Source organism: Salvelinus fontinalis, chromosome 25 (genome assembly GCF_029448725.1).
Source record: "Salvelinus fontinalis isolate EN_2023a chromosome 25, ASM2944872v1, whole genome shotgun sequence".
Classification (NCBI taxonomy): Eukaryota; Metazoa; Chordata; class Actinopteri; order Salmoniformes; family Salmonidae; genus Salvelinus; species Salvelinus fontinalis.
In genome coordinates this window covers 25,790,812-25,808,001 of record NC_074689.1, presented here as the reverse complement: position 1 = coordinate 25,808,001, position 17,190 = coordinate 25,790,812, and the positions used below count along the sequence as shown (strand labels likewise).

General features: G+C 41.4%; 1 protein-coding gene across 1 annotated transcript in view; it reads right to left on the bottom strand.

Annotated features, from left to right (window-relative positions):
- The window catches only part of LOC129823037 (bone morphogenetic protein 7-like), a 55,367-nt gene extending 42,670 nt beyond the window's left edge, over positions 1 to 12,697 (bottom strand). The window contains exon 1 of the mRNA XM_055881708.1: positions 11,797 to 12,697. Within this exon, the coding sequence (XP_055737683.1) occupies positions 11,797 to 12,202 (406 nt within the window). The 5' untranslated portion in view covers positions 12,203 to 12,697. The remainder of the gene's footprint in view (positions 1 to 11,796) is intronic.
- Positions 12,698 to 17,190: the final 4,493 nt, after the last annotated feature.

The window sequence follows — 17,190 nt, the reverse complement described above, 5'->3', positions numbered from 1 at the left end:
GACCGAGTGGGGAGACCTGCTATAGTGATCTGGTGTCTGCTGTAGCAGGTGTGTGTCTGAGCGCTCGGCTGGCCCCTACCTTCTCAGATTTAGAGGAGGAAGCTTGTGACAGACGGACGAGATGGATTTCTCCTGAGGGATCCGATTAAAAAGGAAACGCAGCTGTTTCCAAAGGAGAAGTCAAAATATTGGTGGCTTGCATTCCACAGCCACAAGTTAGAGGGCCAGAGTATCTCTCTCTATGCCTCACTCTCTCTATCCCTCCTATCCTTCTTTACCTCACTGGTATGAGGGTTGAGGGTTGAGGCTCAATGCTATTCCCATTGGAAACTCTGAGTAGACCACAATACCGTTCATTGGCTCAAAACAAGAGCACATGATCCACTGATAAATCAGAGCAGCTCTAGTGTTCCCGTGTTGACTTGTATGTAAGCCCGTCTTTTGATATGCAATTTAAACACAGCAACGTGGTGAGGGCCGGAGATCGGTACTAGGGACTGAACAGGAACTAGGATAAGTTCTACAATAAGTACCTACACTGGTCTGTCAGTAAAACTGTCAGCACGGTAGTCAACATACAACATGTCAACATTACATGAGTATATTCCATGGAGTTCTCAAGCAATTCACCAGGGATCTGGACATGTTATACCAAATGACAGTTTTGGAGCCGTTTAAAAAGGCTCTTTGGCTCCACACTCCTGCCTACTACTCAACAGAGTGAAACATGACATAGACATAACCATGGAGACCGACCACGACGGGAGGAGGGGGGGGGGGGGGAATTCCTTTCCCTGCTTTGATACCGGCCATATGATTTAAAAACACACTCTGAACTGGACGGTCCCCACGAAAAACACTTAAGTGCGCCCATAAATCAAGAGTTCCAACTTCCAACCCACCAGACGTGACAGGTCAGACAGAGACGGGACAGCAGAGAAGCTCAGCTCACACGTTGTTCTATTCTACTCATTAGCAGCCAGTGTTTAGAACACATTCTTTCCTAGGCCACAGGACCGGCGTGTGAACATTGAACAATAAGGGTTGTTTTGGGTCTGAGGGCAGGTAAACAGTCTGGAAGCAGCCTAGACAGTGAATTGATTAGTGGAAAGTGCCAGTGGGAGTGGGAGTATGATCTCCGTCTCTCTCCTCAGCACAAAGAGCTCCCATCTCGCTTTGTTTTCATGCCCGTATCGTGTTTGGAAAGTCAGCCCCTCCGCTTGCCTGGCCCTCATAAATTAGAAGAGAAAAAATGAAAAAGCGGGGCTACTTGTAGAGGTTGAAGGGGTTGGAGTGTTTGGAGCACGCGGAAGCCCTGATTCTCCCCCGGGTTGTTGTTTCAGGCACGTCCTCTTTAGAGGTCGGACCGGGCTGGGAACACTGAAGGGTAGTGGTGGTCAACTCTGCCCTATCTCTACCCACAACGTCTTCCATTGAGTGTGGTGGAATCCTGACTCTTGCCACCTTCCAGGCCACAGACACACTGACATCTGTGGCCTCAATGGGCTGGACCTCTCTGCTCTTTCTATCCAATCACCTGTGGCCTCAGTGGGCTGGATCCCTCTCTGCTCTTTCTATCCATGTCTCTGTCTTTTCTGCCACATCTAGGTGTGACCTGCTTTTGCCTTTTATTGGCTGGAGATAAATCCTGCCCTTTTCTGTGTTGGACAGCACATGTGATTAGTCATTAGTTAGACATCACACATACACAACTCTTCTTTAAAGTCCGTCTCTACACAACTCTTCTTTAAAGTCCGTCTCTACACAATCCGTCTCTACACAACTCTTCTTTAAAGTCCGTCTTTTCACAACTCTTCTTTACAGTCCGTCTCTACACAACTCTTCTTTAATGTCCGTCTCTGTTGACTGAGCTTTATTGTTAACCACATTTTAGGAAGCCTTGATCCTTCGGAAAGCTGCCTGGAATTGCGTGTCACCGAGGAGCCAATATCCACCATCATATCCTCCCAACATTCTAATGTCTATGTGTTTGAATACATCATCATAATAGAAATTCCATTTAAATACTTCCCTGAATCAATATGATATCAATGATATCAGTTGCAGCACGCCAAGCTTGAAAAGCAACTAAGGAGATTGACAACAAAAATACCTGAGGTGTGTATGCTCGAGTCTGTCTATGTGTAAGTGTACGAGGCTGCGTCGACACATTTGTGTGTGTGTGTGTGTGTGTGTGTGCGTGTGTGTGTGTGTATATCTGACGCACCGTCCAGGACATCGGGAGGGCATGTATATGTGTGTGTGTTTATTTCACAGCTGCTTCGCGTCAACATACCAGCGCTGTGTTGATTCAAGACGCACTAACGCCACCTATGGCACCAAAGCGTCCATAAATCCTCAGCGGGGAAGGTGGTAAAGAACTAAGGAGCAGGAGAGGGGGAGCTCAGAGAGAAGGGTGATGCTGTTCTCACGCTCCCATCACTAGCCCCCCACCTCCGATTGGCTTAGGGAGCAGGTGAAAAGGGAATGAACCCCTTGTTACACCAAATGAGTATATAATAATATATATGATAGTATATAATCATATATATAATAGTATATAATAATAGTATATAATCATATATATAATAGTATATAATAATATATATGATAGTATATAATCATATATATAATAGTATATAATAATATATATGATAGTATATAATCATATATATAATATTATATAATAGTATATCATAGTATATATATAAGAATAAATATAATTGTATTTAATAATAACTCATATAGAAAACAATCCAACGTTTCTATCACCAGACTGTATCACTCCTATCTGTATTACTGGCCTGGGGAATCCTCTGGTTCCACACACACACACACACACACACACACACACACACACACACACACACACACACACACACACACACACACACACACACACACACACACACACACACACAGACGCGCACGCACACACACACATACACACACACACAGACGCACACGCACGTGCACGCACACACACGCACACACACACACACACACACACAGAGAGACACACAGACAGACACACTCACATACGCACACGCACACACTCTCATTCGTCACTAAAGCCCTCTCTTATAGAAACACCAAGGGTCAGAAGGTCAGGGCAGAAGCAGGTCTACTCTATTCTCTTCTTGGCCTCTGCCACCATTGCAACAGCTCAGAGAATGAGCCTTAAGGGAGTTTTTGGCCTGTCCTCGAGGCATATCAGAGCAAACATTCCCGCATGCCTGCACACAACGGGAAAAATGTGAGAAGAGCGGGCTCGTTATCAGATGTTCCATCGCGGTACTCACCGCTCCTCGACCGATCGTTAACTGCCGGAGTGTGCCGTGTCTAAAGCTTTTATCTCATTCCGCACACCGCGGTCCCATCCCACGTCATCCCACCGGGAATAGGAATGTTCATAGAATTTTCAGAGAAGGAATTTGGGGAAAAAAGAACATAGCATGGCATTCTTTTCACGTATAGCGACCAATCGTGACAGCCATCTTGTCAAGTGAGAGAGTAATGGCGTGAGAGGGAGCGATACCATCAGGCGGTTTAAGAGTAGTGTGTGACAGAAACTTCTTCAAGTGTAAACGGAATGCCCTCTTAAAAAGTGTTATCTTTCGACCTTAGGGTCATCTCATCTCTGTGTGTGTGAGTACGTGTGTGCGTGCGGAATATTCAACGTTTTCTCAGAGGTATTTCCTGCACGTAGATCTACTGAAGCACAGCAAGTAGGCTTTTTAGGCAGCTGAATTTAATAAAGTTTTAAAACAAGGGGATGAATTGATTGAACAAACCGTAAACACCATGTTTGTTTTCATATGTTTTATGAATCAACATGCTTCCACTTTAACACGGGACGAAGTTTCAATGAAGGGCCTAAGACACACAAATGATTCTGCATATTGAGTTACCGTTTTTTTTTTTAAGAGCTTCCTTTTCAGCTGTTTGGACGGTACCGTTTTTTTAAAGAGCTTCCTTTTCAGCTCTTTGGACGGTACTGGTTATCAGGCTCTTTGGCAAAACATATGGCCACTTCATAGAAACAAACAGTTTGATGGAAGAAGCATCTCCAGAGTCCGGTTGTTATGGCTTTTCCATCTGTCCATACAGAACACTATTACAGAGCCACAGTAGGTGTTAAAGTATAACTCCATCTACTCCTTTTGTTGTGTTTTTTTTCTCAACAACTATTAGTTTCACTCAACTTCATGGCTTAGAAACAGTCATTTAAATCCACGGCAGCATATCTCAAATTCTTCACTTAATTTTATCCTTAAAAACCTTGAACACAAAGCAGGAAGGACGTTGCTTTTGTTTAGGGGGTCCACGGGAAGCCGTTTAAAGACTTTCACGGGTATTGGCCAAAGCCGCCCTTGAAATCAAACAATTAACTATTTGATCGTTCCCAACTAATTATTTGATAATGCCAGAGTTTTGTGACATGTTCTGTTGCAAAAAGAACACAGATTACCTGAGATTTAGCTGATCAGAAATGCATCCAGGGATCGTAAAACAGGAAAAACATTTCAAAAGGCTGGGATTGCTAGAGTAAACCTGAGATTGTATAGACCCAGTTAATCTCCTGAACCCCCCCTTGAAACCCCTCAGTCTCCCAGGTCACCTTTCAAGTGTGAGAGGCAGGCTGGTGGTTTGCTAACGCCCGACGCGGGTGGCTGTTGACTTAGATAAGAGGGCCACTGGTGGCTCCACCATTGCAGTTCTGTTGACTTAGATAAGAGGGGCACTGGTGGCTCCACCATTGCAGTTCTGTTGACTTAGATAAGAGGGGCACTGATCCATTGCAGTTCAACAGGATGTGGACAGGGGATGAAGGTAGGCCGTACCAGGGAGGGTGCAACTCCTTCAAACAGAGATGGATTTTACCCTTACTTACTGGAAGTCACCTATGTAGAGGATCTCATAGAGAGAGTTAGGAGGAGAAACGGGAGATGGGAATTTTTGGTAACATCTCATGCCATGTAAGGCTCAGGAAGACCTTCAGCCGTCTGTGAGGCTAAGCGAATCCATCAGAAATAAGTTGGACATGACAAAAGAACAACATTAGAAGTTCCAGTCCCAGCAGCAGACATACTAAACAAGTTCGAGCAGCACACATACTAAACCAGTTCCATCAGCACACATTACTAAACCAGTTCCAGCAGCACACATACTAAACCAGTTCGAGCAGCACACATTACTAAACCAGTTCCATCAGCACACATACAAAACCAGTTCCAGCAGCACAGATTACTAAACCAGTTCCAGCAGCACACATACTAAACCAGTCCCAGCAGCAGACATACTAAACCAGTTCCAGCAGCACACATACTAAACCAGTTCGAGCAGCACACATTACTAAACCAGTTCCATCAGCACACATACAAAACCAGTTCCAGCAGCACAGATTACTAAACCAGTTCCAGCAGCACACATACTAAACCAATCCCAGCAGCACACATACTAAACCAGTCCCAGCAGCAGACATACTAAACCAGTTCCAGCAGCACACATTACTAAACCAGTTCCATCAGCACACATACTAAACCAGTTCCATCAGCACACATACTAAACCAGTTCCATCAGCACACATACTAAACCAGTTCCAGCAGCACACATTACTAAACCAGTTCCAGCAGCACACATACTAAACCAGTTCCAGCAGCACACATTACTAAACCAGTTCGAGCAGCACACATTACTAAACCAGTTCCAACAGCACACATTACTAAACCAGTTCCAGCAGCACACATTACTAAACCAGTTCCAGCAGCACACATACTAAACCAGTCCCAGGAGCACACATACTAAACCAGTTCCATCAGCACACATTACTAAACCAGTTCCATCAGCACACATACTAAACCAGTTCCAGCAGCACACATTACTAAACCAGTTCCACCAGCACACATACTAAACCAGTTCCAGCAGCCCACATTACTAAACCAGTTCCATCAGCACACATACTAAACCAGTTCCATCAGCACACATACTAAACCAGTTCCAGCAGCACACATTACTAAACCAGTTCCAGCAGCACACATACTAAACCAGTTCCAGCAGCACACATTACTAAACCAGTTCGAGCAGCACACATTACTAAACCAGTTCCATCAGTACACATACTAAACCAGTTCCAGCAGCACACATTACTAAACCAGTTCCAGCAGCACACATTACTAAACCAGTTCCATCAGCACACATTACTAAACCAGTTCCATCAGCACACATTACTAAACCAGTTCCATCAGCAGACATACTAAACCAGTTCCATCAGCACACATTACTAAACCAGTTCCATCAGCACACATTACCAAACCAGTTCCATCAGCAGACATACTAAACCAGTTCCAGCAGCACACATACTAAACCAGTTCAAATATCCTAAATGAAGAGCGAATTGACTATGTGCGTGTTTTTAGACCATGTTTTCGTCTTCTGGTCAGAAAACCCTTCAAAGTTTTCAAAGGAAATTGACACATCTGTGGTTTAGAATACTTCTTTCACAGAACAGGTGAACCATTCACTTTCTAGGAGACCAAATGACAGCTCACTTCAATGGAATGCCTTGGTTGACCTCTTTTTATCACACCAATGAAGCTGTTATCTTCAAAAGCATCTTCAGGCTGATTAGCGCTGCCACCGACCGAACGACCAACCAACCGTGGCTACGACACAACGGGACATTAGGACGAGTCTGGGTTGGTGGTGCGACACCATGTGGCTCGTATGGTGGTGTGACACACTGCATAATGTAGTGTAACACACCAGAGTACAGACCAGGAAAACAGAGTGATGAGGATGATCCACACTCTGTTTCAGTGAATAAGGGGGAGGCAAAGGAAGGGATGTTTCTGTTAACCTAATTTAAGTTATTTCCTTTTACTTGTGATGAGTCAATATGGGTCGTTGGCATGAGCGATACTTTCAACGAGCGGATGACCAAACAAGACCTGACTATGAATCACTGACGAGGAACAGAGCGTCTGCTTACCACAGACAGATGCTGAGGCAGAGTTAAGGGACTCCTAAATCCATGAACTCCCATAGGAAAACCCACAGCGAGGCCTCTATCAGTAGAGCTGGTGTACAGTGGATCAGTTGAGGCCTACAATGCAAAAGTAAAGGTCCATCACCACTTTCCAACACCTATCAGATCCGATGATTGTCCCTATACAAGACACATGCTAAAGGCAAGCTTTAAAGAAACGAGACCACCCAGACAGGAAGCGGCATCCTGTAGTCTATGTTTCTCGGCCATCCGTCAGGAAACAGTCAAACTGAGCTACTGAGCATTACAAACCAATCAGATGACACACAGTAGTCGTACAATAGTTTATTTGCAAAGCAGACGGAGCGCCTTGGCCTGTCTAGTATTAATTAGAATCACATTCAAGGAGGAAGCCATCTTCTCCAAGGCAGTAAGTAAGTAGCAGGACTCTGTGTTCTATTGGGATGGCAACCTAATCCCTGGGTACTATGTATTGGATGGGAACTGATGTACCAGAGATGATTAATTGAATTGGATATGCAGATGTGCAAGAGCAGCAAAACCAAAACTAACTGTGATTCGAAACGACTTAAGACACTCCCAAATCAAAATCAAATCAAATCAAATTTGAATGGTCACATACACATATTTAGCAGATGTTATTGCGGGTGTTAGCGAAATGCTTGTGTTCCTAGCTCCAACACTGCACTAGTATCTAACAATTCACAACAATACACACAAATCTAAAGGTTAAAGAATGGAATTAATAAATATATAAATATTAGGATGAGCAATGTCGGAGTGGCATTGACTAAAATACAGTAGAATAGAATACAGTATATACATATGAGATGAGTAACGCAGTATGTAAACATTCTTAACATTATCCCACAGTAGTTACTTGAGAACAAAACAGCCGGCAATATCTGGTTTTCATCACTACATGTAACAATTACACTGTTGAACACTCCAGAGGACGATAAATAAGGAAGCTCTTGCAGTGTAGTTTGTAACATGCTTTACTTTTACCTCATCACTTCCCACTGGGGACAGATGTCAGTTCAACGTCTAGTTTTGATTTACATTTGGTTGAGTTGTCAACTAACGTGAAATCAACAACAAAAAAATCACCATGTCATTGGATTTAGGTTAAAAGTTGGGTGAAAAAATATGAAATGCCCTTACATTGATTACTTTTTTCAAATCCAATCAGTTTTCTACGTTGATTCAACGTCATCAAATTTATTTTTGGGGGGGTTGAAATGCCATGCAAACACCATTGATTCAACCAGTTTTTGCCCAGTGGATTGTTGAATTTTGTGGTTAGGCAGGCTTGAGTTCAAAAGAACTTTGACAAGAGCCACATACTTTTAAAGAAATCGTTCTTATGACACTTTCATAGTATTTTCATTTTCAATAATGTCAATATTCAAAAAATGTCATCCCATCAAGCTTAGCAGCATTGACAAGAGAGCAGGGGTTGGAACCAAAATTATTTTCTAATCATTCTGTTCAGAACCCCTATTTTTTTTCATTCCATTCCAGTGTACTGACCAGAGAAGAAAGTTCTGAACCGGTTCGAAACCCCAAAAATGGAACAGTTCATATAGTTCCTAGTTTTTCTATCAAATCAACAGTTTTTAGGAAATAGCTAATTAATTTACTCAACCCATTAGCCCGGATAGAGAAGTTTGCTATGCAACACATAAACTAGTTGTTTACATGTTTGATTGGTTAGAGAGCAAGAAGATGGCGCATGGCTTGAAGCGCTAAACATCATGTGAACTGAAATGTGTTTGGGCTATTATTAGCATTCTAACTTCACTGAATTACATTTAACTAGGCAAGTCAGTTAAGAACAAATTCCTATTTACAATGACAACCTACCCCGGCCAAACCCGAACGATGCTGGGCCAATTGTGCACTGCCCAATGGGACTCCCAAATCACGGTTGGTTGTGATACAGCCTGGAATCAAACCAGGGTCTGTAATGACACCTCTTGCACTGAGATGCAGTGTCTTAGACCACTGGGCCACTCAGGCGCCCATACTAGACATTAGGAATATTTTTGGAACCAAAAACGACATTATTAACCTGTTCTCAAGATTTTAAACGGTTCTGTCACGGAACACTACAGATCACTTCCGTTCCTAATCAAAAATCTATATTTTTCAGTTTTCGGTTATGTTCCCTGAACTGGTTCCAACCCCTGCCAGAGAGTCTGTTAATCTTCATGCAGTCTGTTTAGACAGGCTCTGTAAACACTCCCGAGGCTAATGGATGGAATGACCATGGGCTTTTATGTTACAGCGTTTATGATTAAAGTATCTCTTTATTGTCTGGGTTTTAATTAAATAAATCTAGCAAAGAAACAAACAATGCAACACAGTTTACACATTAAACCGTAACTTGTAGGCTATGGGGTGAATCCATTTGAATTCAATCACTTTTGACAGTACCCCTTTTGATTTGAACAAAACCTTCCATACATATTTGCCCATTGTAGAAGTGGTCAGAAAGGGACTTTTTGGATAAAAGGTGCTTAAAGTTTACCTATTTTTGCATACAACACCCATACCATATTCACATATGTTGTAGCTTAGACCCTATTTTACATCATTTGAGGTTGTTGTGTTGTGCCTGCCATCGGTTGAGACACAACTTGCTCTTGAATACAAGGTGTCATGATTTGGCTGATAAATGTAATAAAAACGTAATCTTTCAAATGGTACCACAAAGATGGTTGAAGGTCCACACATCAGAGAAGGTTGACTTGAATGGGAACATCTGTTGTTTTAAATGATACTGTCAATCCTCCATAGGAAACCTATTGAAATCCTAGAAATGTAGATCATAGAACAGACATAACAATTTAAGTTGACATTCGACGATGGGTGGACCGGCAGACATCTTTGTGGTAGTATTTTAATTACATTTAAATTTCAATGGTGTAGCCAGCTAAATTGCAGTGGTCTGAAGGAATAGGTCCATTCTAAGAAACATATTTCTATGATTGAATGGACGCCCACCCTGTATTCAAGAGCGTGATATTTCTCAACCTATGGCTGGTACAACACAAAAACCTTAGATGATGTAAAGTAGGGTCTAAGCTACAACAGATGTGAATATGAAACAAATCTGAGTTTAGGCGTTTTTAGATACGCTAATTGACAATAAAGGTTTAAAAAAATGTCAGTTTTCAAGAAATTATCAAATTGTTTGACAACCCTTGTTTGTAAGCTTCGAAATGATATAAAATTCAACCGTTTATCTTTTCCTGTGAAGAAGAAAATGAAGTCTCATGGTCTGGAGGGGTTTGCAAAATGGGTGAACTTTGAGCACCTTTATCTCCTGAATGTTTTGGCATTCATGTCCAACAAGTCACATTCTGACCGCCTCTCCATGTATGGAAAGTATTTTTTTAAATCAGAAGGGACGCTGTCAAGAAATGACTGAATTCAAATGGATTTACCCTATGGCCAATGCCAAATATAGCCGTACACAAATACCAATGTGCTGGTTGTTGATTCTTGTATTTATACTAAACAAAAAATACAAACGCAACATGTAAAGTGTTGACCCCATGTTTCATGAGCTGAAATAAAATATCCCAGAAATGTTCCATACGCACAAAAAGCTTATTTCTCTCAAATGATGTGCACAAATTTGATTACATCCCTGTTAGTGAGCATTTTTCATTTGCCAAGAAAATCCATCCACCTGACAGGTGTGGCATATCAGGAAGCTGATTAAACAGCATGATCATTATACAGGTGCATCTTGTGCTGGGGACAATAAAGGTCACTCTAAAATGCGCAGTTTTGTCACACAACACAAAGCCACATAAGTCTCAAGTTTTCAGGGAGCATGAAAGTGGCATGTTGACTGCATGAATGTCCACCAGAGATGGTGCCAGATAATTGAATATTTGGCAGTACATCCAGCCGGCCTCACAACCCAGGACCACATGTAAGAACGCCACCCCAGGACTTCCACATCCGGCTTCTTCACCTTGCGGGATCGTCTGAGACCAGCCACCAGGACAGCTGTTGAAACTGTGGAGTATTTCTGTCTGTAATAAAGCACTTTTGTGGGGAAAAACTCATTCTGACTGGCTGGGCCTGGCTCCCAAGGGGGTGGGTCTATGCCCTCCCAGGCCCACACATGGCTGCGCCCCTGACCAGTCATGTGAAATCCATATATTAGGGCATAATGAACTTATTTCAATTGACTGTTTTCCTTCTATGAACTGTAACTCATTAAAGTCGTTGAAATTGTTGCATGTTGCGTTTATATTTTTGTTCAGTATAGTTTGCTATGGATACGTTTTCAATTTATATCCCTCAGACATGGAATCATGGAACCGATTTCACAACAGGTTCAGCATTTGGACTAAATTAACCTATTTATCCCTGTGCATAAATTATCATTGAGCGTAAAGTCCATAGGCAACGAGGTATTAAACAAATATTTAATCGTTTTAGTGTTTTATCACTGAAGAGGACTGAGAAGAGTTCAGAGGAAAACATTCCGTGGTTCGTGAGAGCGCGCGCAATTGTGCATGCATCAACGGCCCAATACAGTCTCATCCGAACACCTGTAACTCACACGTAGTCTGCAAATACACTAAAGGATGTCGATATATTGTTGAACCAATGGAGATGCATAATGTTCTCGAAACTGCTTTTTACGCACAATCATATGTGTCGGACTATTACATGATTTGCCCCCTATTTTATCTCTAAATGGAGTTAAATTACTATAAGGTTAAATAAATGACATTTGTAACGATAATTGTATGGCTTACCCAGATTGACAAAGCTCATTACCATGTCGGCGTCATTTAGGAAGGCATTCTCCTGATGTTTTGGTAAACGGGGACCTTGGGTGGTGTACAAGGACTGGTACTCTTCCAACATGCCCTCCACTTCGTTTTTCTCCTCGTTTGATATCGTATTGTAAAGATCCAGCATGAAGAGCGGAGCGGAGTTGTACTTTCCATGTGACAGATGAGGTCTGGGTCTGTGTGGAAGTCCAAGGATGGAGAGGATCTCCTTCTGCATCTCTCTCTTTTCGTGTGTCCGCAACCGCCGGTGAATGAAACTCGGGTGCACCTCGTTGTTCCCATCGAATAAATAATTACTACCTGCAATAAGGAACATGCAATAGGCGCTCCACCACAACCCCACAAAGGCAAACCAACAGCTTGTCATTGTATGTCCAGTTTTTAGTCAGATTGTCTCTGACCTGCCGTTTCAATAATATCCTATGTCCAATATATTGTCAATCTTTTGCGCGTAAAACACTCTTCAAATGCGCTCCTTGTTCTCACTGAAAGAAGCTTAAGTAGCTCCTTTAAAAGTAATATAAAATCATTTACGCATTATGCAATAGTATCCAATATTTATTTTTGTAAAATTGGTACGCCTATTCATTATTTCTGGTTCTGAAAATTCTACATCAAGTTGACAGCCCGGCTGTAAATGTACTTCTGAGCGCTTCGGTAAGTCCAAATCAGACCCAGTCAAAAGTCAACGTTATATTCCAAGTTTTCTGGTAAAATAATAAAAACTACTCTGAAAGAAATCATTTTACTTTAGTGTGTGTATTTAACTCTTAAATAAAATATTTCCAAAGTTGCGTAGAAGAAATGACCTCTTAACTTGAAGTTTCCCAAATTCCACCGATTGAGCTGTGTATCTGCCGCGTGTGTGTGACAGTTGTTCTGGGTAACGGGCATTAGCAGGTAGTAAAACGCGTGCGTGTGGCCACTGTACACGCCCAGTTAGTGCGCACAGAGGCAGAGGAGAGGTGGGGCTTTGGGGACAATTATATCATCATAAAGTTGATGACATATTGATTTATATGTAGAAAGTGCCCATCAAAAGCTGTACATATTTTCATACTTAAAAATACTTTTATTCATATTTATGACCATTTTCCAGCACGTGTATAGTAGCAATAACCTATGCACCAAATGTAAAACTATCTCTGCCAAAAAAATGTGATCTATAGTATTCGATTAGGCTTGACAGGTCATAACAGTCCATTTTTAAAGTTGTTAAAAGGTTTTAGGTCCTCTAGGATTTTCTTAAGGGAACTCTAGTCCGTTTGGAAATAACATTTTTTTGGTTATGCACGACCCCTGACGATGAAATGAAAAACAGCAACATCTCAGGCACGTTATGTTATTACTCTATACCATCCTTATTATTATTATATTTACGCCTTTAAGCAAATTAAATCATATTGTGATCCAAGTTTGCTTAACGTCAACAGACAGACTTCAATACCGCACGACGCTCAAAATAACACTATATTCCTATGAATTTATAATGCACCAGACAATTTTTTAAATATATATATATATATATACAACTGGTTTTCTGGATCCTGGATGCTGATTGGACGAGCAGCGTTCTATGCCTTGCTGTATTGGCCGTCACAGACACACCTATTCCTGCTAACAGTTCCTCCTCAGTTCCTATCACTGCGCCTCCAGTTATAATTGATCCAAGTTACTGTCCCAATAATTTATTGTATTTATCTCAACTCGCATATTATTTCCCCTTGCTTCCAGCCTAACATTTAGTTTGGTACAGTGAGGGTTAATATAAGCCTAGCATTTAGTTTGGTACATAGGGGTTTATATAAGCATTTAGTTTGGTACAGCAAGGGTTAATATAAGCAATTAGTTTGGCACAGCGGAGGTTAATATAAGCCTAGCATTTAGTTTGGTACATAGAGGTTAATATAAGCATTTAGTTTGGTACAGCAGGGGTTAATATAAGCCTAGCATTTAGTTTGGTACAGCGGGGGTTAATATAAGCATTTAGTTTGGTACAGCGGGGGTTAATATAAGCATTTAGTTTGGTACAGCGGGGGTTAATATAAGCATTTAGTTTGGTACAGCGAGGGTTAATATAAGCATTTAGTTTGGTACAGTGGGGGTTAATATAAGCCAAGCATTTAGTTTGGTACAGCCAGGGTTAATATAAGCATTTAGTTTGGTACAGCGGGGGTTATTATAAGCATTTAGTTTGGTACAGCGGGGGGGTTAATATAAGCCTAGCATTTAGTGTGGTACAGCGGGGGTTAATATAAGCATTTAGTTTGGTACAGCAGGGGTTAATATAAGCATTTAGTTTGGTACAGCAAGGGTTAATATAAGCCTAGCATTTAGTTTGGTACAGCCAGGGTTAATATAAGCATTTAGTTTGGTACAGCGAGGGTTAATATAAGCCTAGCATTTAGTTTGGTACAGCGGGGGTTAATATAAGCATTTAGTTTGGTACAGCGGGGGTTAATATAAGCCTAGCATTTAGTTTGGTACAGCGGGGGTTAATATAAGCATTTAGTTTGGTACAGCGGGGGTTAATATAAGCATTTAGTTTGGTACACCAGGGGTTAATATAAGCATTTCGTTTGGTACAGCAAGGGTTAATATAAGCCTAGCATTTAGTTTGGTACAGCCAGGGTTAATATAAGCATTTAGTTTGGTACAGCGAGGGTTAATATAAGCCTAGCATTTAGTTTGGTACAGCGGGGGTTAATATAAGCATTTAGTTTGGTACAGCGGGGGTTAATATAAGCCTAGCATTTAGTTTGGTACAGCGGGGGTTAATATAAGCATTTAGTTTGGTACAGCGGGGGTTAATATAAGCATTTAGTTTGGTACACCAGGGGTTAATATAAGCATTTCGTTTGGTACAGCGTGGGTTAAGATAAGCCTTGCATTTCGTTTGGTACAGCCAGGGTTAATACATGCTTTTAATTTGGTACAGCGAGGGTTAATATAAGCCTAGCATTTAGTTTGGTAGAGCGGGGGTTAATATAAGCCTAGCATTTAGTTTGGTACAGAGGGGGGGTTAATGTAAGCCTAGCATTTAGTTTGGTACAGGGGGGGTTAATATAAGCATTTAGTTTGGTACAGCATGGGTTAATATAAGCATTTAGTTTGGTACAGCGGAGGTTAATATAAGCATTTAGTTTGGTACAGCGGGGGTTAATATAAGCATTTAGTTTGGTACAGCGGGGGTTAATATAAGCATTTAGTTTGGTACAGCGGGGGTTAATATAAGCATTTAGTTTGGTACAGCGAGGGTTAATATAAGCATTTAGTTTGGTACAGCGAGGGTTAATATAAGCATTTAGTTTGGTACAGCGGGGGTAATATAAGCATTTAGTTTGGTACAGCGGGGGGGTTAATGTAAGCCAGCATTTAGTTTGGTACAGCGGGGGGGTTAATGTAAGCCTAGCATTTAGTTTGGTACAGCGGGGGTTAATATAAGCCTAGCATTTAGTTTGGTACAGAGGGGGGGTTAATGTAAGCCTAGCATTTAGTTTGGTACAGCGGGGGTTAATTTAAGCCTAGCATTTAGTTTGGTACAGCGGGGGTTAATATAAGAATTTAGTTTGTTTCAGCGGGGGTTAATATAAGCATTTAGTTTGGTACATTGGGGGTTAATATAAGCATTTAGTTTAGTACATTGGGGGTTAAAATAAGCCTAGCATTTAGTTTGGTACAGTGGGGGTTAATATAAGCATTTAGTTTGGTGCAGGGGGGGTTAATATAAGCATTTAGTTTGGTACAGCGGGGGTTAATATAAGCATTTAGTTTGGTACAGTGGGGGTTAGTATAAGCATTTAGTTTGGTACAGCGGAGGTTAATATAAGCATTTAGTTCGGTACAGCGAGGGGGTTAATATAAGCATTCAGTTTGGTACAGCGGGGGTTAATATAAGCATTTAGTTTGGTACAGCGAGGGGGTTAATATAAGCATTTAGTTTGGTACAGCGGGGGTTAATGTAAGCCTAGCATTTAGTTTGGTACAGCGGTGGTTAATATAAGCCTAGCATTTAGTTTGGTACAGAGGGGGGGTTAATGTAAGCCTAGCATTTAGTTTGGTACAGCGGGGGTTAATATAAGCCTAGCATTTAGTTTGGTACAGCGGGGGGGGGTTAATGTAAGCTAGCATTTAATTTGGTACAGCGGGGGTTAATATAAGAATTTCGTTTGGTACAGCGGGGGTTAATATAAGCATTTAGTTTGGTACATTGGGGGTTAATATAAGCATTTAGTTTGGTACAGTGGGGGTTAATATAAGCATTTAGTTTGGTGCAGGGGGGGTTAATATAAACATTTAGTTTGGTACAGCGGGGGTTAATATAAGCATTTAGTTTGGTACAGCGAGGGGGTTAATATAAGCATTTAGTTTGGTACAGCAGGGGGTTAATATAAACATTTAGTTTGGTACAGCGGGGGTTAATATAAGCATTTAGTTTGGTACAGCGGAGGTTAATATAAGCATTTAGTTTGGTACAGCGGGGGTTTATATAAGCATTTAGTTGGTACAGCGGAGGTTAATATAAGCATTTCGTTTGGTACAGCGGGGGGATTAATGTAAGCCTAGCATTTCGTTTGGTACAGAGGGGGGGTTAATGTAAGCCTAGCATTTAGTTTAGTACAGCGGGGGTTAATATAAGCCTAGCATTTAGTTTGGTACAGCGGAGGGGTTAATATAAGCCTAGCATTTAGTTTGGTACGGCGGGGGTTAATATAAGCCAAGCATTTAGTTTGGTACAGCGGGGGGGGTTAATGTAAGCCTAGCATTTAGTTTGGTACAGCGGGGGCTTAATATAAGCCTAGCATTTAGTTTGGTACAGCGGGGGGGGGGGGGGGGGGGTTAATGTAAGCCTAATATTTAGTTTGGTACAGTGGGGGTAAATATAAGCATTTAGTTTGGTACAGCGGGGGTTAATATAAGCATTTAGTTTGGTATAGCAGAGGTTAATATAAGCATTTAGTTTGGTACAGCTGGGGTTAATATAAGCATTTAGTCTGGTACAGCGAGGGTTAATATAAGCATTTAGTCTGGTACAGCGAGGGTCAATATAAGCATTTAGTTTGGTACAGCGAGGGTTAATATAAGCATTTAGTTTGGTACAGCGAGGGTTAATGTAAGCATTTAGTTTGGTACAGCGAGGGTTAATATAAGCATTTAGTTTGGTACAGCGAGGGTTAATATAAGCATTTAGTTTGGTACAGCGAGGGTTAATATAAGCATTTAGTCTGGTACAGCGAGGGTTAATATAAGCATTTAGTTTGGTACAGCGAGGGTTAATATAAGCATTTAGTCTGGTACAGCGAGGGTTAATATAAGCATTTAGTTTGGTACAGCGAGGGTTAATATAAGCATTTA